Here is a 26257-nt window from a genome sequence, read left to right on the forward strand (position 1 = left end):
TTACACTCCTGGCAGGTCGCTGCAGAGGCAGCTGGGCGAGTGCAGAGGCTGGCTCCCCGGCTGGCGCAGGATGGTCAGCTTCACCTGGAAAATGAAGAAACGTTCGGTCTGTCAGAACGACGGACGTGCATGCAACACGAAGGTGTGACGGCCACGTGATGTGTGTGTGTTACTGTCTGCTGATGTATGTCTCGTGTGACGGTACCTTGTTCTTGAGCAGCTTGCTGAGGTACATATGGAACTCCTCCACATTGCTGGTGTGCAAGTCATTAATGGCCAGAATCTGGTCTCCTTTGTGGAACAGGCAAATCATCTGTGGCTGGCCTGTCCAGCCCAACACACTGTGAGAGACAAATACACACAATTCAGTCTGTCAGTGATCCATCCATCCATTATCCAAACCCCTTATCCTGCTCTCAAGAGTCATGGGGATGCTGGAGCCTATCCCAGCAGTCATTGGGCAGCAGGCCGGGAGACACCCTGGACAGGCCGCCAGGCCATCACAGGACCAACCCCCCCGAAACACACACACACACACACACCTAGGGACAATTTAGTACGGCCGATTCACCTGACCTACATGTCTTTGGATTGTGGGAAGAAACCTGAGCACCCGCAGGAAACCCACACAGACACGGGGAGAACATTCAAACTCCACACAGAGGATGACCCGGGACCACCCCCAAGGTTGGACTGCCCCAGGACTCGAACCCAGGACCTTCTTGCTGTGAGGCGACCATGCTAACCACTGCGCCACCATGCCGCCATTAAATCAGTCCAAAAGTATTTGGAAACTGTGCCTCTAAATTCATATATATATATATATATATATAATGTGTCTGTGAATGTTCTCATTCATCCAGGTCATGGTTATCCAAAGGAGTTGAATCAAGTGCAGCTGGACTTGGTATATATCCGTGAAGACATTTCGCCTCTCATCCAAGAGGCTTCCTCAGTTCTGCCTTTCTGACTAGACCAAGCTAGTCTGACTGGCTGCTGATGAGACCCAGAATTTATCCTCTAGGAGTTGTTGTCAGAGCTATAGATGTAAACACCTAAGCGGAGCTTTAAAAACCTGCGGCTACCCCAGTTGGACCTTTGTGAAAACTGCAACACGGTCCAAAAAGACCAACCGGGTGAGCGACGAGGAGAAAAGGAACAGAAGGAATAGCACAGTCATCCCGTATGTTTCTGGGGTCTCCGAGAAACTCAGGAGAATTTTCAACAAACACCATATCCCGGTATACTTCAAACCCAGCAACACACTCCGACAAAGACCGGTTCATCCCAAAGACCGTGTACCACACACCCGCAAAAGCAATCTGGTGTATGCCGTACAATGCAATGAGGATTGCACTGACCTGTACATAGGAGAAACCAATCAACTACTACACAAACGGATGGCCCAACACAGAAGGCCAAACTCCTCAGGACAAGACTCAGCAGTCTATCTACACCTAAAGGAGAAGACACACTCCTTCCAGGACAGCAACGTACACATTTTGGACAGAGAAGATAGATGGTTTGAAAGAGGGGTGAAGGAAGCCATCTATGCGAAACTGGAAAAACCATCCCTCAACAGAGGAGGAGGTCTGCGACACCGCCTATCGCCCACTTACAATCCTTTCATCTCTACCCAGGAGACTCAAGAAGCCTAGCCTCCAAGAACAACAGTCGGTCACTAACGGCTTCAACGACTCTCATGACCACTGAATAATGAAGTCCAAACTAACACCCCCAACGACCGTCGCTGCTAAACAAATGCAAATCAATAGCTCCGATGGCGACGGGCGCGGCCAAACATCGGTACACCAAAGAGCCACGCATATCAATAGCTCTGTTAGCGACGGGCGTTGGTAAACATCGGGACACAAAGAGCCATGGACATCAATAGCTCTGACAACGACTCCTCGAGGATAAATTCTGAGTCTCATCAGCAGCCAGTCAGACTAGCTTGGTCTAGTCAGAAAGGCACGAACTGAGGAAGCCTCTTGGATGAGAGGTGAAACGTCTTCACGGATATATACCAAGTCCTGTTGCACTTGATTCAACTCCTTTGGATATATATGTAACGTTTTTTTCAACTAATGAGGAGTGGAACATCAACACAGATACAGGAAAACAAAGAAGTTTTAATACACTGCACTACAGGCCTGTTTCGTGCGTTGCACACTCATCAGCTGCTTTTCTTCCCTGTATCTGTGTTGATATATATATATATATATATATATACACTACCGTTCAAAAGTTTGGGATCACCCAAACAATTTCGTGTTTTCCATGAAAAGTCACACTTATTCACCACCATATGTTGTGAAATGAATAGAAAATAGAGTCAAGACATTGACAAGGTTAGAAATAATGATTTGTATTTGAAATAAGATTTTTTTTACATCAAACTTTGCTTTCGTCAAAGAATCCTCCATTTGCAGCAATTACAGCATTGCAGACCTTTGGCATTCTAGCTGTTAATTTGTTGAGGTAATCTGGAGAAATTGCACCCCACGCTTCCAGAAGCAGCTCCCACAAGTTGGATTGGTTGGATGGGCACTTCTTTGAGCAGATTGAGTTTCTGGAGCATCACATTTGTGGGGTCAATTAAACGCTCAAAATGGCCAGAAAAAGAGAACTTTCATCTGAAACTCGACAGTCTATTCTTGTTCTTAGAAATGAAGGCTATTCCATGCGAGAAATTGCTAAGAAATTGAAGATTTCCTACACCGGTGTGTACTACTCCCTTCAGAGGACAGCACAAACAGGCTCTAACAGGTACTATTTAATGAAGATGCCAGTTGGGGACCTGTGAGGCGTCTGTTTCTCAAACTAGAGACTCTAATGTACTTATCTTCTTGCTCAGTTGTGCAACGCGGCCTCCCACTTCTTTTTCTACTCTGGTTAGAGCCCGTTTGTGCTGTCCTCTGAAGGGAGTAGTACACACCGGTGTAGGAAATCTTCAATTTCTTAGCAATTTCTCGCATGGAATAGCCTTCATTTCTAAGAACAAGAATAGACTGTCGAGTTTCAGATGAAAGTTCTCTTTTTCTGGCCATTTTGAGCGTTTAATTGACCCCACAAATGTGATGCTCCAGAAACTCAATCTGCTCAAAGAAGTGCCCATCCAACCAATCCAACTTGTGGGAGCTGCTTCTGGAAGCGTGGGGTGCAATTTCTCCAGATTACCTCAACAAATTAACAGCTAGAATGCCAAAGGTCTGCAATGCTGTAATTGCTGCAAATGGAGGATTCTTTGACGAAAGCAAAGTTTGATGTAAAAAAAATCTTATTTCAAATACAAATCATTATTTCTAACCTTGTCAATGTCTTGACTCTATTTTCTATTCATTTCACAACATATGGTGGTGAATAAGTGTGACTTTTCATGGAAAACACAAAATTGTTTGGGTGATCCCAAACTTTTGAACGGTAGTGTATATATTTGTTAAAAGAAACACTCAACGGTAGGGAAAATGCTCAACAAATAAGGAGCAAAATAATCCAGGGAGTCAAGTAAATTCTTTATGAGACAGTACGAGCCTGTTTCATGCCATAAGCCATCATCGGCTGTCAATAAAGCTACTGTGAAAGAACATACCATTTACTGCCTCGAACAGCTTTAGAACAGCTGTAGAACAGTTTCTTTGTTCTTTTTTTCCTACATCTATATATGACTATATATAATATTGTACAAATTCTACCTCATATTTCCCTAACTAAGCTTAATGGGGTCAGGCACACTCTACGTCTGTTGTTTATGTGTAAACTGTGTATGTGGATGTGCACATAACGTACATTCAGCATTAACCACATCTCCAGGATGTAACACCCGCTCAACGCTGTATAAAAGCCCAATTCAAGAACTGTGACTAGCCACGAGTCTCCACACTGTTCCTTGTCGTCTACAGAAGTGGGACTCAGCCGTGTGCCACGGAGGGCCATGCGTGCGCAGGTTTACATCCCAGACCAACGCTATCTGACTTTATTGATTAGCCTTACACTCTCTGGTTGCAGGTGTGTTAATCAGTGAGATCAGCTGATGTGGTGTTGGCATGCTTACACCATGCATGTATGTGCATGTATGCATGTATGTATGTACATGGCCCTCCATGGCACACGGCTGAGTATCACTGACAGTATACGCTACCTCTCTGAATTTCACTGGCCGGTTTTGCAGAAACAACAGGAGAAATAACAGGAAAAATTGGGAAAATAACAGGAAAATGGAAAAACAACAGGAAAATTTGGGCAAAACAGGAAAAATAACAGGAAAATGGAAAAACAACAGGAAAATTTGGGCAAAACAACAGGAGAAATAACAGGAAAAATTGGGGAAATAACAGGAAAAGGGAAAAACGACAGGAAAATTTGGGCAAAACTACAGGAAAATAACAGGAAAAATGGGGGAAATAACAGGAAAATGGAAAAACAACAGGAAAATTTGGGCAAAACAACAGGAGAAATAACAGGAAAAATTGGGAAAATAACAGGAAAATGGAAAAACAACAGGAAAATTTGGGCAAAACAACAGGAAAAATAACAGGAAAAACTGGGGAAATAACAGGACAATTTGAAAAACAACATGAAAACTGGGAAAACAACGGGAAAAATAATGTATGTGACAGCTGACTGATGTAGGCACGTTATAGGTGTAAAAACACTTATAAAATTTTAAAACGAATCATGTACATACCATGGTTTCCCATCCACGCGTGTTAGTGTCAGGTGTTTTTTCAAATCTGCCCTGTTGACCTCGATGTCTTTTTCTTCTGGGGTCATGTCCTCAGGGCTTGAAGAAAAAGATTGAAAGCGTTCAATGATATATTAGCATGATTACAAACTGGCAAATTAATGATAATATAAATTGTAATGGGTTAAAATCAAACTGGCCATGCTATCGACAGAACATTTTAACCGTTACAGCCTTATAAAAAGGACCAGCCGTCTTCTGACCCCACTGAAACAGCCACCATGCAAAGGTCCACAGTCATGCAGATGAAGCATTTTTACAAGTCAAGACATTTTATGGCCCAAAGCTGTAGAGGCAGTGCAATTTAATGTGTGTATACCTATATACATATACCTATAGTTATAATCCATTATGTTCTACATGTTGCTGTGGAAAACAGTATTGCTCAGCTATCCTAAAGTGTGTAACGTTTGCTGCAGCGCACTATTTCTGACATTTTTCTTGCTGAAAACTAAGATTAAGATTCCTTCATAAGCGTGTCTGGGTGGCGTGGCAGGCTATTCCGTTGCCTACCAACACAGGGATTGGCGGTTCGAATCCCCGTGTTACCTCCGGCTTGGTCGGGCATCGGGAAGCCGGATGTGGGTATGTGTCCTGGTCGCTGCACTAGCGCCTCCTCTGGTCGGTCGGGGCGCCTGTGCAGAGGGGAGGGGGAAACTGGGGAGAATAGCGTGATCCTCCCACGTGCTACGTCCCCCTGGTGAAACTCCTAACTGTCAGGTGAAAAGAAGCGGCTGGTGACTCCACATGTATGGGAGGAGGCATGTGGTAGTCTGTAGCCCTCCCCGGATCGGCAGAGGGAGTGGAGCAGCGACTGGGACAGCTCAGAGAGCAGGGTGATTGGCCAAGTACAATTGAGGAGAAAAATGGGGGGGGGGGATTCCTTCATTAATCCCCTTGGGATTTATGAAGGGAAAAGGAGCAGATTGGTCTAAACTGATTTTCATCCGGATTTTATGTTTCCACAGATCCAAAAGTTGTTCCTCTTCGTGTGAGCTTATGTAACAATGTCCTCTTGTGGCAAAATTCGGCATGCTGGATGGCTTTGAAAAATAAAAAACGAAAATGCTGAGCCATGTGTATGAGGAAGTCGGGAGTTGCAGAGAAGTATGTAGGGGTGGTGCAGGATACGTATGAGGGAAGTGTGACAATGGTGAGGTGTGGGGTTGGAATGACAGATGGGTTCAAGGTGGAAGTGGGATTACATCAAGGATCGGCTCTGAGCCCTTTCTTGTTTGCAGTGGTGATGGACAGGTTGACAGACAAGATCAGGCAGGAGTCTCCGTCGACTATGATGTTTGCAGATGACATTGTGATCTGTAGCGAGAGTAGGGAGCAGGTGGAGGAGAGCCTGGAGAGGTGGAGGTATGCACTGGAGAGAAGAGGAATGAAAGTCAGTAGGAGCAAGACAGAATACCTATGTGTGAATGAGAGGGAGGACAGTGGAATGGTGAGGATGTAAGGAGTAGAGGTGATGAAGGTGGAGGAGTTTAAATACTTGGGGTCAACCGTCCAAAGTAACGGGGAGTGCAGAAGAGAGGTGAAGAAGAGAGTGCAGGCAGGGTGGAGTAGGTGGAGAAGAGTGTCAGGAGTGATGTGTGACAGAAGGGTACCAGCAAGAGTTAAAGGGAAGGTTTACAAGATGGTAGTGAGACCAGCTATGTTGTATGGTTTGGAGACAGTGGCACTGATGAAAAGACAGGAGGTGGAGCTGGAGGTGGCAGAGATGAAGATGCTAAGATTTTCATTGGGAGTGATGAAGAAGGACAGGATTAGGAAGGAGCATATTAGAGGGACAGCTCAGGTTGGACGGTTTGGAGACAAAGCAAGAGAGACAAGATTGAGATGGTTTGGACATGTGTGGAGGAGAGATGCTGGGTATACTGGGAGGAGGATGCTGAATATGGAGCTGCCAGGGAAGAGGAGAAGAGGAAGGCTAAAGAGGAGGTTTATGGATGTGGTGAGGGAGGACATGCAGGTGGCTGGTGTGACAGAGGAAGATGCAGAGGACAGGAAGACATGGAAACTGATGATCCGCTGTGGCGCCCCCTAACGGCAGCAGCTGATAGTAGTAGTAGTAGTAGTAGATGCACCTACTTGTAACTGTAACTTAGTTACTTCAAATCTAATGTCGACTTTAAAGCAGATTTCAGTGACATTCAGTTTGTTTTAAACGAAAGGGGTTCTTAAAATCTAAACAAGAGAGCCTGCTTAGAGAGCCCTAGACAGGCTTCAGTATGTGCAGAATTCAGCTGCCAGGGTGCTCACCCTCACCAAGCCCTGGCAACACATCACTCCCACCCTTGTCCACCTTCACTGGCTCCCGGTCAAATCCCACATTTCTTATAAAATCCTCCTCCTCACCTCTAAATCCCTCCATGCCCTTACCCCCCAGTACCCATCAGACCTCCTCAACCCCGATATTCCATCCCGGAATCTTCGGTTCACAGACACGGGCCTGCTTTCCATCCCCCACACCAGCCTGCAGACTTGTGGGTATACAGCCTTTAGTGTGGCAGCCCCGCCCTCTGGAACTCTATTCTAGCAGAGATCCACAACGCTGCTTCTCTGGACAATTCTACAAGACTACTGAGAACCTGCCTATCTACTAAGGCCTATGGTCTGTAGTCTTTGTTTTAATCTTTTTTTTTTCTTATCCAGTGTAAAGCGCCCTTGGGTTCCTTGAAAGGCGCTATACAAAACTGAGTTGTTGTTGTTGTTGTTGTTTGATAAAACTTCTAAAAAAGAAGAAACTCTCACCACCTGAGGGAGCTTCTCTTTCTCGGCTTGGGAAGGGTCTGTGGTTTCAGCTCCTCTACAGGGGAGTCAGCTCCATTCTCACTCCTGCAGCCTGTCAGGGGCTCCGGACACGCCCGCCCCACCAGCTCCACTCTGTACAATACAAGCACACACAGTCTCATAGATGTAACACACCACTGTTGTGTGACTTTGTTGTGAACAATGACGCGGGATCATCGTGTTAAGTTTGTAAATGGCCTTTTTTTACTTGAGTAGTTAACGTAACATATCGTTTACATCGTATCTTGACTGGATGCTTAACACTGACATTGTAAAATCAGGCTTCCCACTCTTCACAGGAAGTAATGTTCCCCAACTTTTGCTTGGATGTAACTGACAGCCTTTACCCGTGGAAGGTTACGTCATTCAGTCTTAACTATCGGTGGAAGCCTCAATACAACCCCTAGACACGCACACACACCATTCCCCAAGCAGGTATCATGTGATCCCATTTATAATGTGGTATTTATCACCAAGTGGGAAATGAGGGTGTTGAACTTGGGGTAGGTTCATGTGGGTCGAACGTCAAGCACTGACGTGCAACCTCAGGAGCTAGAGTAGAGTTAATACGTGCCACCCCGGCTAACAACCATGCTAAAAATATGCAGTCTCAGCAGGGAAAAATTGAGTTTTACAATTAAAAAACTATTTTTAAATTTTTTTTTTAATTTCTCCCCCCTTTTTCTCCAGTCAATTACCCCACTCTTCCAAACCATCCCGGTCACAGCTCCACCCTGCTGATCCGGGGAGGGCTACAGACTACCACATGCCTCCTCCCATACATGTGGAGTCACCAGCCGCTTCTTTTCACCTGACAGTGAGGAGTTTCACCAGGGGGACGTAGCATGTGGGAGGATCACGCTATCCCCCCCCCCCCCTGAACAGGCACCCCGACCGACCCGAGGAGGCACCAGTGCAGCCACCAGGACACATGCCCTGTAAAACGTTGGTTGTTTTTTCTCTGGGCACACAAACTGGCCCCCTGCCAAAGTGCCAGGTCAAGCAGCGCAACGGACCACGGCCCAATCGGCCTCGGGACGAACCCTTCTTTCTTTTTTAAAAATGTCTACACGTTTTAAAGACAGCAAGACGTGTTCACCAACAGCATTTTGTCCTCGTGTGCTTTGGCCGCCTCTCACTTAGATAACGCGTTTCTCCAAGAAAAAATACACTTCCCATCCCTCCTTTAATAACCTCACCAGAAAATCTGACATTCCCAAAACCGTCTAAGGGGAAGAGGAGCGAGGCACAACACTCACGCTAACACACAAGGAGCCAGCATGGGCTTCTGTCCTCAGCTGCAGGGGTATGGCTTAGGAACACGTGTTGTTTGTGGCGCGGTGGCGCAGTGGTTAGCACGGTCGCCTCACAGCAAGAAGGTCCTGGGTTCGAGCCCCGGGGTAGTCCAACCTTGGGGGTCGTCCCGGGTCGTCCTCTGTGTGGAGTTTGCGTGTTCTCCCCGTGTCTGCGTGGGTTTCCTCCCACAGTCCAAACACATGTAGGTCAGGTGAATCGGCTGCACTAAATTGTCCCTAGGTGTGAATGTGTGTATGTGTGTGTGTGTGTGTGTGTCTGGCCACCTGTTCAGGGTGTCTCCCCGCCTGCCGACCATCGACTGCTGGGACAGGCTCCAGCATCCCCGCAACCCTGACAGCAGGATAAGCGGTTTGGATAATGGATGGATGGCTTTAGGGCACATTAAATGACTTCAGGAAGCTCAACTTTACTTACATCGGAACTGAAGTTGATTCAGAATCAAAATCCAGTATTGTCAGAGCGTCCGGGTAGCATAGCAGTCTACTCCGTTGCCTACCAACACAGGGATCGCCGGTTCGAATCCCCGTGTTACCTCCAGCTTGGTCGGGCGTCCCTACAGAAATAACTGGCTGTGTCTGTGGGTGGGAAGCCGGATGTGGGTATGTGTCCTGGTCGCTGCACTAGCGCCTCCTCTGGTTGGTTGGGGCACCTGTTCGGGGGGGGGGGACTGGTGGGAATAGCGTGATCCTCCCACGCGCTACGTCCCCCTGGTGAAACTCCTCACTGTCAGGTGAAAAGAAGCGGCTGGCGACTCCACATGTATGGGAGGAGGCATGTGGTAGTCTGCAGCCCTCCCCGGATCGGCAGAGGGGGGTGGAGCAGAGACCGGGACGGCTCGGAAGAGTGGGGTAATTGGCCAAGTACAATTGGGCAGAAAAAGGGGGGGGGGGAGGGGGAAGAAATATCTTTAATGTTTTAGTCTCGGGAGAAACATTGAATTTGTGAAGCCATTGTTACCATTTATCTGACATCTACACAACACAACTGCATTGTGTAGATGTCAGGTAGGTAAACATGTACCCCAGTTAGAAGGTGTCGGCTTGCAGGACACACCCTAGACGCCTTCACTGGTCCCAGTATCGACCTTTCCAGCATAAACAACGCCGTCATTGTTGCCTGTCCATGTACTGGAGTCATGCGGTTGCCATCAAATGCATCAGGTGAGTGATCATTTCGGTATTTAGGGCAGTGGCAAAACACAATACACAAAGCACAGGGCACCCGCATCAAACACACAACAAACAGTACCCTACTGTGTTAGATGCAAGCTTCACAGACGGAGGAGTCTTTTGAAAAACGAAAAGAAAAAAGACTACAACAGGCTGATGACAGAAGTAAAAATAAAAAGCTAAAGTATGGCAAGCGGTGTCATCAGTTTTTTCCACTGAAAGGCAGTAGTCACCGAACTCTACATACTAGTATTTATTTTCTAAACACAAGTCGATCGAGCACGAACAACACATCCACCAGGTTCTCTAAAGCCTCCTTGACCACCACCTATTTTTTTAGGGAGTTGTTCCTTATCCGATGCGAGGGTGTAAGGACAGGATGTTGTGTTGCTGTAAAGCCCCTTGAGACAAACTGGTAATCTGTGATATTTGGCTATACAAATAAAATTGACTCGACTATTTTTGAAGGCGGAAGAATTACAAATCGATGTGGACGCCATCTCCTTCCAGGAGTTTATCATGTGGATTTGAGATGGATCCAGCGACAGCGCAAGCAGTGTCTGGCCTCAACCCACCTCGGCTAAACAGGTGGAATGGTTTTTAGGCTTCACCAATTTATATAGGCGCTTTATAAGGAACTTTAGGGCTCGAGCTGCTCCCCTGACTGCTCACACCTGAGAGCGGGTGTCTCCGTTCTCCTGGCCACCGGAGGCGGAGGGCATCTTCAATAAATTAAAACTTCACCTCCGCACTGGTCCTAAGTCATCGTTATCCCTCTATACCCTTTGTAGTCAAGGTGGATGCCTCCAACCGTGCCATCGGGGCGTTGCTGTACCAACGCATTTTCCCCCACCAAAAGACACGCCACTTGTTACATCTGCTCCCGGCACATCGTTTGTCACGTCCTCCACGTCAACCTAGTCTGCAGCCAGTCTCTCTCGCTCTCTCTTTCCTGACCTACTTTCACTCTCCTTGACCTACTTTTACTGGTTGACTTACTGTCACTGGCCCAGCCAACACACCTGCCGTCCATCTCCTCCAGATTACCACCCAGTCTTTGCTAGATTCTAGACTCTGCTACCTTTTAGTTTCCTACGCTTTGAGCCTTCTTGAAAGAAACCAATTTTTGCTATTCAGCCTTTAGCTATTATTACCTATTTCCCCAGTGCTTATATCCTGTTCTCGGTTTTCCCCTGCAGTCCTGTTTGCTCTGTCTCCGGCCTGTCTCCTGCCATTCGGCTGGTCAGCCTTCTCCTCTGCTCTGGAGCCCTGTTTTGCTCAGTCACTTCAAATCACATGTTGGACCTGTGATCTCGGCCCGGAACTGCCCTGCCCCAGCCTCAATTTGTGGCTCAACTGCCAGCTTGAGCTTTCCCTAGCCTGCCCCCCTTCTTCTCTAGCCTCTTCCTGAGCCGTTGGCCACCCTTGCCCACGCCTGACCAGGTTCCAAGTTGTCAGCCATATCTCTGCCGACGCCCAGCCTGTTCCTGTTCCCGAGCCGTCGACTGTCCCTGCCAACACCCAACCTGTTCCTGATCCGTTGGCCGCACTTGTCAACGCCCAGCCTGATCCTGTGCCACTGGGGGCCCTTGTCAATGTCCAGCCTGTTTCCGGTCCATCGACCGGAATTGCCGATGCTCTGCCAGACCCCAGCTGTCGGCAGCACCTGTCGATGCCCTGCCAGAACCCCAGTTGGCATCCGCACCTGCAGATGCCCCGGTGGAGTCCGTACAATGAGGTTACTGTTAAATATGCCCCTGATACATCGTCTGTCACGCCCTCCATGTCCACCTAGCCTGCAGCAAGTCCTTCTCTCTCTCTCTCTTCTTACCTACTTTCACTCTCCCTTGACCTACTTTCACCAGCCCAGCCAATACACTTGCCATCCATGTCTTCATCAGTGAAGCAGCATATCTGCTCTGGCTTTCCACCCAGTCTTCGCCAGATTGTAGACTCTGCTACCTTTCAGTATCTTACACTTCGAGCCTTCTTGAAAGAAACCAATTTTTGCTATTCAGCCTTTAGCTATTATTACCTATTTCCCTAGTGCTTATCCTGTTCTCAGTTTTCCCTTACAGTCCCGTTTACTCTGTCTCCAGCCCATATCCTGCCATTTGGCTGGTCAGCCTGCTTGTTTGCTCTGGAGCCCTGCTTTGCTCAGCCACTGCCACTTGTCTGGTGAGCCTGCTTCTCTGCTCTGGAGCCCTGATTTGCTTAGGAACTTCAGATCCCACATTAGATCTGCTATCTCAGTCCCAAACTGCTCTGCCTCAGTTCATGGCTCAGCTAGCAGCCTGAGCTTTCCTTAGCCTGGCCCCCCTTCTTCCCCACGCCTTACAAATAAATATCTTTTTACCCAATTCTGGTCTCTGTCTGTGTTGGTCAACTGTTCCGCAGCACCTGGTAGCATTTCTGCGCATTCTTTTCCTGATGTGTATCCCCAGCCAAACAGAATATCGATGTGGGGAACAGGGAACTGCTGGCCATAAAGTTTGCCCTTGATGAGAGGAGGCACTGGCTGGAGGGAGCAGTCCACCCCTTTATACTATATTATACTGGCTGGGGGAGCTGTCCACCCCTTTAGTCTGGCCTACATCAGGACAGCCAAGCGCCTCAACCCCCACCTGACCAGATAGGCGCTTCCTTACATGCTCTGATTTCACCATCTCCTACCATCCTGGAGCCAAGAATTTTAAGCCAGATGTACTCTGCCGGCAGTTACCGATGTAGAACACGCACCTGAGGCCATAATTCTCAGTTCTCTCATCGCAGCTCCAGTGACATTGGGTATTGAGGGGGCAGTAAGAACAGCTTTACATTGTGAGCCCAATCCCAGAGGAGGACCCCCCCTCAATCGCCTCTATGAGCCGAAGACCATGGGTTCCCGGCGTCTACAATGGGCCCATGCATCAGAACTCACAAGCAACCCCAAGGCCACCAGAACGCTGGAGTTTCTGTGGAGGAGACTATGGTGGCCCACAGTGGAGGCGGACACACGGTCCTTCGTCACTGCTTGCGCAGACTGCATCAAGAGCAAAATTCCCCATCAATCACCATCTGGCATACTTCACCCTCTGCCCATTCCCAAACGTCCCTGGTCCCACCTCACCATAGACTTCGTGTCGGGCCTCCCGCCATCAGACAGTTTCACCGCTATTCTGATGGTTGTGGACCGTTTTTCCAAAACTGCGCATTTCATTCCCCTTCCCAGGGAGTTCGGGGTAGAGCCGCTGCTCCCTCGTGTCGAAAGGAGCCTGTTGAGGTGGTTTCGGGCATCTTATTGGATACCTCCTGGGCACCTTCCTTTGGAGATTTTGCAGGCATGTCCAACTGGGGAGAGACCCCGGGGTAGAACCAAAACTCGCTGTAGGGACTACATGTCCAATCAGGCCTGGGAATGCCTTGGGATCCCCCAGGAGGTGCTGGAGGGTGTTGCTGGGGAGAGGGACATCTGGAGTGCCCTACTTAGCTTGCTGCCAACGCAACCCGACCATGGAGAAGCGGCTGATGATGAGATAAGTAAAAACTGAATCATTGTTTAAAGCCTGGTTTCCATCTGCTGTTTTCTGCCATCAGTCCAACCCCAAATAGAGACCCTTACACTAGTGACTTTACAATAACTAGTGCTTAAAAATAAGTACTAGTTTGATTTTTAGTGACCAGTGCCTTTTCAATTGAATAAATGATGAAAGGACCCGTCATCTGAAGTCTACCTGTTTTCAGTTGTGTTCTCCTCATCAAAACAGGGTTGTGGGGATATCTGTGTCTTCAGTTTGTTAAAGACTTGAGTGACCGATTTCATGAGGCTGTCGCCCTCAGAGTCTTCAACCACCCTTTCTCTGGAAAAAAAAAAATCAGCAAAATGAACTGCTTCTAAAAGTATTGGACAAAATGGCCAATTAACAAAACTTTTTTTTCCCCCCAAAATACTGAGATTTTCAAACCTGATTCACTGTTGTCATTGCAGTGATCAATTTTATGATCTGTTTATGTGAGACTCCATATAAAATACAAGCATATACAATACTGGAGTGTTGTGATTCATTCTTTAGCATCTGGTTCAATTATAATAAGTACTAACGTACAAAAAGGCACATAGACTCCCAGGCAAAACTATCAAAGACACTGCAAAGTTGTTCCGGAATTTAGTGTAAATGTCACAATTTCAAAAAACGGCTTCTTTTCAAAACTAAAGACTTCTAATAAAAACTGTTAGGATTTCCCCCCCCTTTTTTTTTTAGTAATCAATGTTATGTGAAATAAGTCGTATCTATATAGAATACATAAGAATGGGGCGTCCGGGTGGCATGGCGGTCTATTTTTGTTGCCTACCAACACAAGGATCGCCACTTCGAATCCCCGCGTTACCTCCGGCTTGGTCGGGCGTCTCTACAGACACAATTGGCCGTGTCTGCGGGTGGGAAGCCGGATGTGGGTATGTGTCCTAGTCGCTGCACTAGCGCCTCCTCTGGTCGGTTGGGCCGTCTGTTCGGGGGGGGGGGGGGCTTGGGGGAATAGCGTCATCATCCCACATGCTACGTTCCCCTGGTGAAACTCCTCAGTCAGGTGAAAAGAAGTGGCTGGCCACTCCACATGTATCGGAGGAGCAGGGTGGGTGGAGCAGCAAACGAGATGGCTCGGAAGAGTGGGGTAATTGGCCAAGTACAATTGGGAGAAAAGGGGCGGAACCCCCCCCCCCGAAAAAATACAAGAGAATTTGCACTCACACTTTCCCCATGGTCATGTAGGTATTGTAGTCGTCATCATCATATCTCGGTTCATTATGAGCTCCAGCTCTCTGCATGTAGAATATGAATAATAATCACAATTTACAGTGATTAAACAAACATTCACTTTCTCATGATCCAAGTCCATTGGTTGTTAGAGGGCAAATCTTTTGATTTTTTTTTTATTGAAATGCCCTCAGGTTAAATCACGACTTTTACACATTGGTGTGTCACTGTTAGGCATCCTAGGATGCCTAAGAACATCAGGCAAAGGGACTGCCAATGGAAACTAGCCTCTTGGCTAACTCGGGTACATTTAAGTTTATTTCAAATGTTAATGCACATCCTCCCTTCCCAAATATACGTTTAAATAAACAAAGTTGTTTACCTGCAGACTCATTAGATAAGACTTTGGGTAGTCATAGATTGGATTTAAGGGCTCTGATAAGGGTCTCCTTTGGCAAACCGCAGCCTGCTTACCGGTCAGAAGGCAAGATAAGAATTGTAAAAGCAGAGATATCAGTGACAGACAAAGCTGCAGAAATGTGCCAGTAGCAATAAAAACATCCTCATTTTAACTGTTTTGTTTATGCGAACAAAAGGTGTGGACAATGAAAGACAAGGTTAAAGAAAAACCACCTGCTAACAAGAAATTTGCAACAATGTGAGAATTTGTACCTTTTCCATCTCAGACTTTGACCGCATATTAGCGGGGTCAGACCTGGATCGTATTCTCACGTCCCGTGCCTGAAAAAGAAAACAGGGCATGTAAGACTAACATTACATTCACAAAATTCAAAGTAAGCTGATTTACTGTCCCTGACACATTACATAGAGCTGTAAACAGTCATAACTGATTTAGCTTGATGGTCATTGAGAGTTGAGGTTCATTAATTCAGTCATTCATCATCAGCCGCTTCTCCGGGGTCGGGTCGCAGTGGCAGCAAGCTAAGTAGGGCACTCCAGACGTCCCTCTCCCCAGCAACGCCCTCCGGCTCCTCCTGGGGGATCCCAAGACATTCCGAGGCCAAATTGGACATGTAGTCCCTCCAGCAAGTTGGCCGTGCCCAGTAAACTGCCAAAGGAAGGCGCTCAGGAGGCATCCTAATCAGATGCCCGAACCACCTCAACTGGCTCCTTTCGACGTGAAGGAGCAGCGGCTCTACTCCGAGCTCCCTCCGGATGTCTGAGCTCCTCACCCTCTCTCGATCCTTACACTACCCTTACCCTATCCTTACGCTTCCAGTGCGGGAAGATGGTGGCGCGAATGCACATTCGCAATGGCCTCACCCAGTACCAGTGTACGGCCTCACCTAAGCTAGCGAATCAGGGCCATCAGCTGTAGTTTTTGCAGTGGGTTCAAGTGCTACTTTTTGGCCCAGATGGCACGCGACGTGAGGCGACACAACAGTCGGTCTTCATCGCCGCTAGTTGGTTTGGTATGTTTTTGCCCTAATAGTTCATCATATATTGAACTGCATCTTTGCTCAGATTCAAGGTCTAAGAATTGGTGCTCATGGTGCTAAATAAGTAAGTATGCTAAACAATATAACAATGCTTTTCTTCTATTCTGTTTCTCAATTTGGCAATTGTTGAGATTTTAAAGTAGCTGAAACAACTTTCTTTTGGATGACATTATTCAAAGGTGAAATTAAAATCAAAACGTCAACTCAACATCACCAAGCAACCGAAATGAGTTTCCTCTGTAGGGAGCAGACCAAGCTCTCCCAGCCGATCCAGCGCCAGCTCTCCCAGCCATCAAACGAAGACAAAACTTAGACACAGACATCGACAAAGACACTGCATGGACAGTACTGGGTGAGGCCGCTGCAAACGCGAATTCGTGCGGCCATCTTCCCACACCAGAAGTGGAATGGGAAGATGTTTGTTGCACATATTCACATCAGCATGCCATGTTATGATGAATTATTCTCCGATGTCAGTATGCATGAAACAAAGAGCTCTTACACAATTTTGTGATGAATTAATAGGATAGTGAGAAGGCAACAACTCTTAACTCACATATTTTCCAGTGCAAAACAAATCTGCTTCAGTCACATTCACTTGTTTAGCTGCTGTTTGTTAATTACTGAAGGTTTCTTTTCTATGAATTCTGGCTTGATTCCTTTCAAAGTGTGTATCAGTTTGAGCATGTCCATATACAAGATAAAAGTAGTTAAGCATAACCCATTGTAGTTTATCAGCAATTACTTCATCATTATCAGCGGTCACTCAGGGTCGATCGAGTATGACCGTCCTCCCTTTGGGTTCCTCTGGGTCCTCAGGTGGGCACAGAGGCTGATCCTGGAGCTGCATAATGGGAGGACACCTGCGCGTGACAGCATTTTACATGGAGTAGGTGATGTGCCTGCAGCCACCACACGGTCCTTGGCAGGGGGTAGCCAGAGTCCAATGGCATGGAGAACCAAGACGATTGGGGACCACCCTCTGTTGCAGCCTTCATCCGCCTTCACTGCCGTTGTGACCTGGAGACATCTTCATCAGTTATGCCGTTGAGGTCTTTGTTGGATCGCGCTTCGCCTGGAACCTCCCCCTTGACCTAGCCACCTTGGGTGACCCTACCAGGAGCCAGTGCTACATGGACTAAGGACCACCAGATCATTTGCGTTCATAATATGGTTTACTAGAGCATTACCAGTGTTACAGGCTTTCTATTGCTAGATCATCAATATATAGATGAAAGAGAACTGGGGACAAAAGTCCCCCTTGTCTGACACCATTGCTGGCCCCAAATGGGGCTGAGACACTATTGCCCCATTTTACCTGCATAGTCTGGTGGGCATACCAGTAAGCCAGAATTCTCACAATGTATTTGGGAACCCCTCTTTGACTCAATTTAACAAACAATTTTCTATGATTAACACAATCAAAAAATTTGGAAGCGTCAATAAAACACATAAGAACTTAGGAGTTTTGACCTCTATATTTGTCAATTTCCTTTAGAAGAAAGAAGAAAGCCACTTTATTTTGTCATTGTAGGTTACAATGAAACTGTATGGTTACAATTAAATTTGTTCTCTGCATGTAACCCATCCTATTGTATAGCAGCAGTGGGCCGCTGCAGCACCCGGGGACCAACTCCAGTTCTTCTTTCCATTGCCTTGCTTGGGGGCACAGACAGGAGTATTAACCCTAACATGCATGTTTTTTTTATGGTGGGAGGAAAGAAATTAAAACGAATGATCTGCTGTGGCGACCCCTAATGGGAGCAGCCGAAAGTAGTAGTAGTAGTAGTTTTTATGGTGGGAGGAAACCGGAGCACCGGCAGGAAACCAACACAGACACGGGGAGAACATGCAATTTATGCCAAACAGAAAGGACCTGGGATGTCCTGGGGTTTGAACCCAGGAGCTTCTTGCTGTGAGGCAACAGTGATAACCACTGGACTACTGTGCTGCCGGTGGTTAGCATATATCAGGGGTGGGCAATCTTATCCAGAAAGGGCCAGTTTGGGTGAAGGTTTTTGTTCCAACCAGTAATTACACGCCTGGGTCTCCTAATCAAGTTCCTCAGCAAAGACTCTACTGGTTGCTTAGTGGGATCAGGTGTGTAACTGCTTGGTTGGAACAAAAACCTTCACCCACACTGGCCTTCCTGGGCAAGATTGCCCACCCCTGGCATATACACACAAGTCAGTGCCATGTTTACCTTTAGATTATTCTAATCTGTAAGACTTACTATAAAATGCAAATATCAATTTACAGACCCTCTGACGGCCCCTTTTTGACAATTTGCCCATGCTGCCATTTACCACTGTGATTTACTGGGCTTTCCTGGTGCCAACAGAGGGAGACAGTTTCGGTGAACATGCTTATATAGCCTAACTTGCATTAGACTCCAGAAAAACTTACACCAGCAAGCTTTTGAATTGTGTTTGGGTGGGGGAGGTTATCGAGACCTTGACTCAGCAGTTTGTAATAAGAAGGTTTATAAAAATGCATGAACTTCCGCTTGAAGTGAACATGAAATATTATCCAAACTATTGGCTCATAGGATAGAACGTATGATTACTTTCATTGTGGACGCAGATCAGACTGGATTTATAAACGGTCGAATGTCCTATTACAATACAAGACGTCTCTTTAACATTATTCGTTATCTCGATCATTGTCAAATCCCTTGAGCCATTGTATCTATGGACGCTGAAAAAGCATTTGATCGGATTGAGTGGGAATTTATGTTTGAAGAGATTTGGCTTCCAATACAATTTTTTAGGTTGGGTTAGACTTTTGTATAAGACACTTACAGTCTCTGTCTTGACAAATGGTCTTGTGTAAGCACCCTTTAAACTAACAAGAGGCACGGCCCAAGGAAACCCAATGTCCCCACTCCTGTTTGCCCTGGCTATAGAGCCGTGAGCAATAGCTATTCAACAAAATCAAAATATTAAAGGAACAATAACGGGGACAAAACAATATACAATTATATTATACGCGGATGATGTCCTCTTGACCTTAACAGACCCAACTAATTCAGTACCAGCTCTGATAGAATGTGTTAAAGACTTTGGACTGATATCTGGGAACAAAGTTAATTTCGAAAAAATCTGAAATAATGCCCTTGGTGAGCTGTGGACACACTGAGCCTGATTTTGTTAAGCCATTTCGCTGGGCCCCTGCAGGATTAAATTATTTGGAAATAAAAGTCACACAAAAACTGGTGAAACTCCTCACTGTCAGGTGAAAAGAATCGGCTGGTGACTCCACATGTATCGGAGGAGGGATGTGGTAGTCTGCTGCCCTCCCCGGATCAGCAGAGGAGGTGGCGCAGTGACCAGGATGGCTTGGAAGAGTTGGGTAATTGGCCAGATACAATTGGGGAGAAAAAGGTGGGGGGGGGGACCATTTCCTTTTCAGGAATGTAAGTGAATGAATAATCAGTGGTGAGATTATGTTAACGTTTATTGTTCCAGATGTTTGTTGGAAATTTGATTCCATACAACAATACCACACCTCCTCTCTCGGCACCCTGTCATGTGCTTTCTCTAAATCCACGAAGACACAATGTAACTTCTCTGGAATTCTCTATACTTCTCCTTCAACATTCTTAAAACCTTCCCAACTCTGTTTGTGAATAATCAGATATTACTAATTTGAGTAGCCATGCTGACATAGGAATACGTAGGGGGAAATCAAATTATCCCTACCTTCAAAATGTTGTGCAACTTACAGTAGTACTTTAGCTTAGTTCAGAGTGTGCCGTTACAAAGGTTAGCGTAGTGTAGTAATAATAGAAAAGCAGGGTTGCTGGAAAGGAAGTTCAATGACTGCTCCTGAGGCTTTTCCTTATACAACAACTCAGGAGAGAAAGAGTGCATGCAAGAGAGATTTTATAAATCTAAATGACTGATCTCTGATTCTTGGCATGCAATGCTGGATGGGTTTTTACTTCCCTAGTACACAAAATATTTTGAATCATAAATGGATATCAAAATGAACACCTATGTTTTTGAAATAGAATAAGCATCTCAATGTTGCGACATCTCTTGCCGTGTTACCAGTTTGTCTGCGTGCCAAATTCTTTTACATGAATTAAACCCACCTCATCACTTGGGATTCCATGAGGATGTTTTTTCAGGGCATCAAATAGGTCCAAGAACCAGTCATCTACTTCCTGGCTGAAAGCATGGATGAGGGAAAATAAGTCAAAACGCTTCAAACATCATTCATAGACTCCGTAATCTTTTCATCGCTGCAGTTCAAATTTAAATGAAAAACGCCATTATACAAAAATGGTGGAAATAGGGACATTCAACAACAATTTTAAAAATGGGGGGGGGGAACACAATTTATGCAGAAGTCCACTACCAGCTTGATGCTGAATAGGGAAGTAATGATTGTTAGACTACCAAAAAATCTCCGGGTAGTGTCATGGTCTTTTCCGTTGCCTACCAACACGGGGATCACCGGTTCAAATCCCCGTGTTACCTCCGGCTTGTTCGGACGTCCCTACAGACACAATTGGCTGAGTCTGCGGGTGGGAAGCCAGATGTGGGTATGTGTCCTGGTCGCTGCACTAGCGCCTCCTCTGGTCGGTTGGGCGCGGCTGTTCAAGGGGGAAGGGGGACTGGGAGGAATAGCGTGATCCTCCCACGCGCTACGTCCCCCTGGAGAAACTCCTCACTGTCAGGTGAAAAGAAGCGGCTGGCGACTCCACATGTATCACAGGAGGCATGTGGATCAGCAGAGGGGGCGGAGCAGCAACCAGGACGGCTCGGAAGAGTGGGGTAATTGGTCAAGTACAACTGGAGAGAAAAAGGGGGGGAAAAGACTACCAAAAAAATGACACCAACGGTGGTCACATCAAACCAAGCCCCAGTCCCATCTTGACCTCCTACCAAATGCAAGCACTCTGTGCTGTCCCACAGTGTGTATGTGTGTGTACATACACACAGGGTGTTGTGATGCGTCTAGTGCAGCAGTGTGTAGTTGGAGGGAAGATGCATGTGTTCTTCCAACCCGCTTGTGTCCTTCCTGCCCTTAGCTTGCTGCCGCTGGCTAGCCTTTGTGGCGAATAGGGCAGCATGCTAGCGTGTAAGCCTTCCCTTGCCAGTACACAGCCTCTCCTTCACCAAGACTCTTGCCAGGCCTCCCCGTGGCCACACGTGGTAACTGGGGTCTTGCGGTCCCAGGCTAACTGGGCAGGGGATCTCGGAGCAGCAGTGGGCCCCAGAGATATGGTGTGCAGGCCCACCCTGGTGGACACGCCCTGGCACCTATCAACCACTGCCCCGCTGCCTTGTGGGTGAGTCTGGGAAGACATAAGGCTAAGGGAGCTCACCCCAACAGAAAAGCAAGCTGTGGCGGCACGCTTCGAGGCGGTTTCCGAAAAACTGAATTTCCGGCAGCCCCCCGCAGTTGTGTGGAGGTGCCGGTCGTCTAGGGACCCCCCTTGCCATCGGAACCATCTCCTCTACAATCAGGTCATGTGGCGTTGGGAGAAGCGCACCCCCCATGCCACTTTAAAACCCATCTCTGCTGCGCAGGTATCTTCTGCTATCTGAGTCCTCAAAGGACCCACAGATAGAAGAAGATGGTCATCATCGGGCACCATGGACAACCAGCAAGCAAGTGTGTGTGTGCGCATTTTACCATTAATTTTCACAAGATCTAATATCTGTGAAAAGGCGGGGCTAATTCCTAGTCCTGTTATTTTCAAAAGTGTCGCTCAGGAGGGGGGTGAGAGTTATTTGATTCAATATAGTCTTTCTTAGCTGACATAAGTGGTTCCAGTATATTTCTGGCTCCTGTGTAGTATAGCAGGGCTATTCACAGTTTTGCAACGTAACAGCATGTGAAAAGAAAAACAGAGCATGTCGAAAGCATAACAGCGTGTAGAAAACAAATATGATAGCCATGCGTGCCATTGTAAGCCTGTGTGCAATGCTATATCAAACACATAAAACCCCAGCTGACCTGTCCTCTCCCACAAGGAAGTATTCTCGCTCGCCAGCCTTGACATAGAGCACGCAGGACGGTGAACACTTGACGTTCTTGCTGACCCATCCCCACTTTGGGTGGTGTTGGGGGCTTATAGACAACAGTGAGATCCTGATAGGGGAAAAGAAGATAAACACCAAAGACAAAGTGAGGAAAAGGACCGGAGTCACAATCGTTTTCGCTCAGAATCCCGGCTGTAAAGTGTGACACTTCTGCGGTTCAGGTTGCATATCCGATATACTCAAAATGGAAACAAGAAAATGAGTTTGACAGCTATTGATCAACAGAGACAAAGTATGTCCCAGTTCATATTGCATTAAATACAGCCCAGTGTAATGATGAAATAGATAAAAATAATAATTCAAAAGAAGAAAAGTCACCTTGGTAAACATATCAGTTGTCTGGGCTGATTAGGACATTTCAAACACTCAAAGCACAAACATGCAAAGATCTAATTGAACACCATATGAAATTCTGTCTTAAGACATTTACTGTGCCAAAAGATGGGTCGAAACTGAGTTAGAGGTTTCATCAATAAACCGCCTTGGCAGGTGAGAACTCACCGTGTTAAATCTATCTCGCCGATGGCCTTGTCCCGCTCCTCTGCACTCTTGAAGTACTTGAGCTGGTGGTCCTGCTCGTTTACTTTGAACAGAACAAAAAAACGCCTCTTCCACGATTTCTGCAGAAAGAGAGAAATGTTGAGTTGAAAGCCACTGGACGCAGTGTTTCTCAACCCAGTCCTCAAGGACCCCCTATCCTGCAGATTTTCACTGTAACCCTGCACAGGTAGCCCTGCTTGTACTTACTCGACCAATCATCTCGCAGCACTTAATTATGCAAGGTGTGCAACATCTGACAAAATTCATTGCTGATTGGCTGAATAACTACAAACTGGTACCTATTCAGGGTTGCAAAGAAAATATGCAGGATAGGGGGTCCTTGAGGACAGGGTTGAGAAACACTGCGACTGGAGGAACCCCCAAAATAGAAATACAGAATCAATAACTTCTCACGAATTTTTGAACAGCAACCGTGGGAGGGTAGTGTTTACTTTAGTAAGCGAATGAGCAGATGAGTGAGGAAATTAAGAAAAACAAGCAGTAATGGCATATGTCTGTAGTCCTATCTTGGGGTATATGCTGCTGTGGCTTGTTTTGATACCCACCTCTGTGGACAGCACTTTAGGTGGCGGAGACTTGTACAGGTATCCAGCTCTCACCTCCTTCACAGCCTCCACTGACTTATAGAAGACGGCAGTACCCACTGGTGAAAGAAAGGAAAGAAGGGCCTTTTCTTTCTGTGGGATCTTGTTGGGGCATGGCCGCCGTCAGTAGCATCGTAATACTAGCTAGTTCTCAAACGAGTATTGCCTGGCAATACTACTGTAACCGGTTATTTTCTTGCCCGGTGCGGGATTCGATACGAGGTGTACTGCACCACAAGACGACATCACTAACCGCTCGGCTAAAGGGTCAGACCCGTTAGCTAGGGGCTAACGTGTCTTATTAGTAATTTACAGTCGTCACCCTCTCCCGGAAGCGCGCCCTCGCGCTTTGTTCTTCCCGCGCTCCGAAGAGACTTCTGAGGATCTGCACACTCCCGGATCCCACCGCTGCCACCAATGTAACCGGTTATGTTCTTGCCCGGTGCGGGATTCGATATGAGATGTACTGCACCACAAGGCGACGTCACTAACCGCTCGGCTAAAGGGTCCGACCCGTTAGTCAAGGACCGACGTGTCTACTTATCCATGCACGTTACACTATAAAAATAAAACAAAAAATGGCCGCTCGTAATTTGCGCGTCATCGTGTGCGTCATGTCAGTATTTATGACGTGGGTTGGTCGCGTCATTTCCTTCTTTAAGCTCGTTGCTCTGTCCTAGAAACACACTAGCGCCCTCCAGTGGAGAGAAATAGTCTACACTTGATGTGTGACGATGTCCAACATGTCTGGTTACAGACGCACCGTGACTACCACCGAGGCGCTGCAGGGTTTACAGGCGTTGGACAGCGGCCATTTTAAATTGTTTGAAAAATAGTATTAAAGTTGTTAAAATATTAATGTTGGTGTCAGCTAGTTTCTTAACAGACATACTGACATATGTAATGCATTAATATCTCAACTGGGTATTTATCTTGACAGAATATAGAGTTTAAAAACCGTGGCGGTCATTTTGACCGCCCGTGGTCGTTCTAATAGTTTTTAAGTTCGGGTCTTTTTGGGACTGTTTCAATGCTAATTTTCAGTTCTTTTTTTTTAACATGTCACGTTTTATAGGCCTTGTTAGGGTTGTTAGATTAACAATATGTGTTTTCCGTTTTGTTTTTCACGAAATATTGTCACTTTTTCAATTTTGCTTTTCAAGTTCGACCATGTCTCTCTGAAGTTTAAATTGTTTAAAAATAGTATTAAAGTTGTTAAAATGTAAAATTTTGGTGTCAGTCGTTTCCTAACAGACATACTAACATATGCAATGCATGAGTATCTCAATTGGGTATTTATCCTGACAGAATATAGAGTTTAAAAACCGGCGGTCATCTTGACCGCCAATGGTCGTTTTAGGTAGGACGGAAATCCCGGTCCTTCTGGTGCTAGGTGGGATGTGTACATAAAAACAAGCATATTTGGTGTCATTATCAGTATTGTGCAACAGTTGTCGTGCTTCTCACTGAAGCGTTGTTGCATGTGCTGCTCGGGTTCTAACGTTAAGTGGTCCAGACAAGTTACCTGACTCAGCCGTGTAGCTGTCAGCTGCTGCCGGAACTCAACTCATGATGTAAACAGTATGGCGAATACAGGTCAAGTGGGACAACCAGTAACGTGTCATCACCGTTATCTTTACCTCCATTGCTAAAAATCAACCCTTCGTTCATTACAAGCGTCCGTAGCTCTGACGTTTAAGCCATTTGGATAACAACTCAAAAAGATGCACAATGTAAATTATTAGAAAGTGTCCCACTTTACCTGTATTCCCCCTATTTAGATGTAATTGTGTTAATTAGGGTTCGTGCGTCTTGACCACCACATAGGGTTTTGGGTTCACCAACCATAGTAAAATAATCTGCATTGAGATGATCTATAATTACACTGTTCAAATATGTCACATCTAAACATACAATAACTACACAGTACAGAAACAGGTCGCTTGTATGAGTCCTTTATGTTTGGTGAGAACGTTTGGCAATGCCACTTTTACACTGGTGATGGCACCTATAATATGATTGGATATACTTTAACGATCCCCGTAGGGAAATTCCTCTCTGCAGTTAACCCATCCTAGCTGTGTAGCTAGCAGCAGTGGGCAGCCGCCGTGCAGCGCCCGGCATTACATTTTGCCATGCCTTGCTCAGGGGCACACACAGGAGCACTAACCCTAACACGCATGTCTTTTTGATGGTGGGGGAAACCGGAGCACCCGGAGAAACCCCACCGCAGACACGGGGAGAACATGCAAACTCCACACAGAGGACGACCTGGGATGACCCCCAAGGTTGGACGACCCCGGGATTCGAACCCAGGACCTTCTCGCTGTGAGGCGACAGCGCTAACCACTGCACGTAAGGAAACAAGTGCAGGATCTCCATGAAGGCAGCATCAATGAGATATGGAGGAGAGAGGAAATAGCTTTAGAAAGCACAATGTGGTCAGACAACTAACAAACAAAAAATGCTGAAAACGGAGACGCACACGTGTGACTCAGCGACGACTCCGAATTCCTCATCATTCCATTGCCACATTAACAGTTGGTATGCTTACCTGGGAGTTTCTGGATCTTCTGCATTGTGACACCCCTGCAAAACAAAAACAAACAAAGTGCACTCCTTTAAGTAAAATTAGGTTATGGGAGAATCGATATCGTGTCAATGTGTCCCCCTGTTTAGTTCAGTCAGTCACTTTCGGCAGTCATTGTCTCCCATAGTCCACAGGGGTGGTGGTTGTGTCAGGAAGGTGATCGGGACGTAACATTTTGCCAAACCAGTATGCAGATTGATAAGACCATACTGGATGGGTCAAGGCCAAGCTGTCATTGGTGCTG

General features: G+C 46.5%; 1 protein-coding gene across 1 annotated transcript; it reads right to left on the reverse strand.

The window, feature by feature from the left end:
- On the reverse strand, positions 1 to 26002 carry LOC130127207 (pleckstrin homology domain-containing family S member 1-like). The gene is made up of 11 exons (XM_056296777.1): positions 25978 to 26002; positions 23385 to 23482; positions 22780 to 22898; positions 22193 to 22327; positions 20319 to 20394; positions 15435 to 15503; positions 14757 to 14827; positions 7508 to 7636; positions 4688 to 4783; positions 206 to 341; positions 1 to 84 (listed from the first exon to the last, which is right to left on the reverse strand). Exons 1-11 carry the CDS (start codon positions 26000 to 26002, stop codon positions 1 to 3), a joined length of 1038 nt encoding a protein of 345 aa, XP_056152752.1.
- Between the last annotated feature and the right edge of the window lie 255 nt (positions 26003 to 26257).

Source organism: Lampris incognitus, chromosome 17 (assembly GCF_029633865.1).
Source record: "Lampris incognitus isolate fLamInc1 chromosome 17, fLamInc1.hap2, whole genome shotgun sequence".
Taxonomy (NCBI): domain Eukaryota; kingdom Metazoa; phylum Chordata; class Actinopteri; order Lampriformes; family Lampridae; genus Lampris; species Lampris incognitus.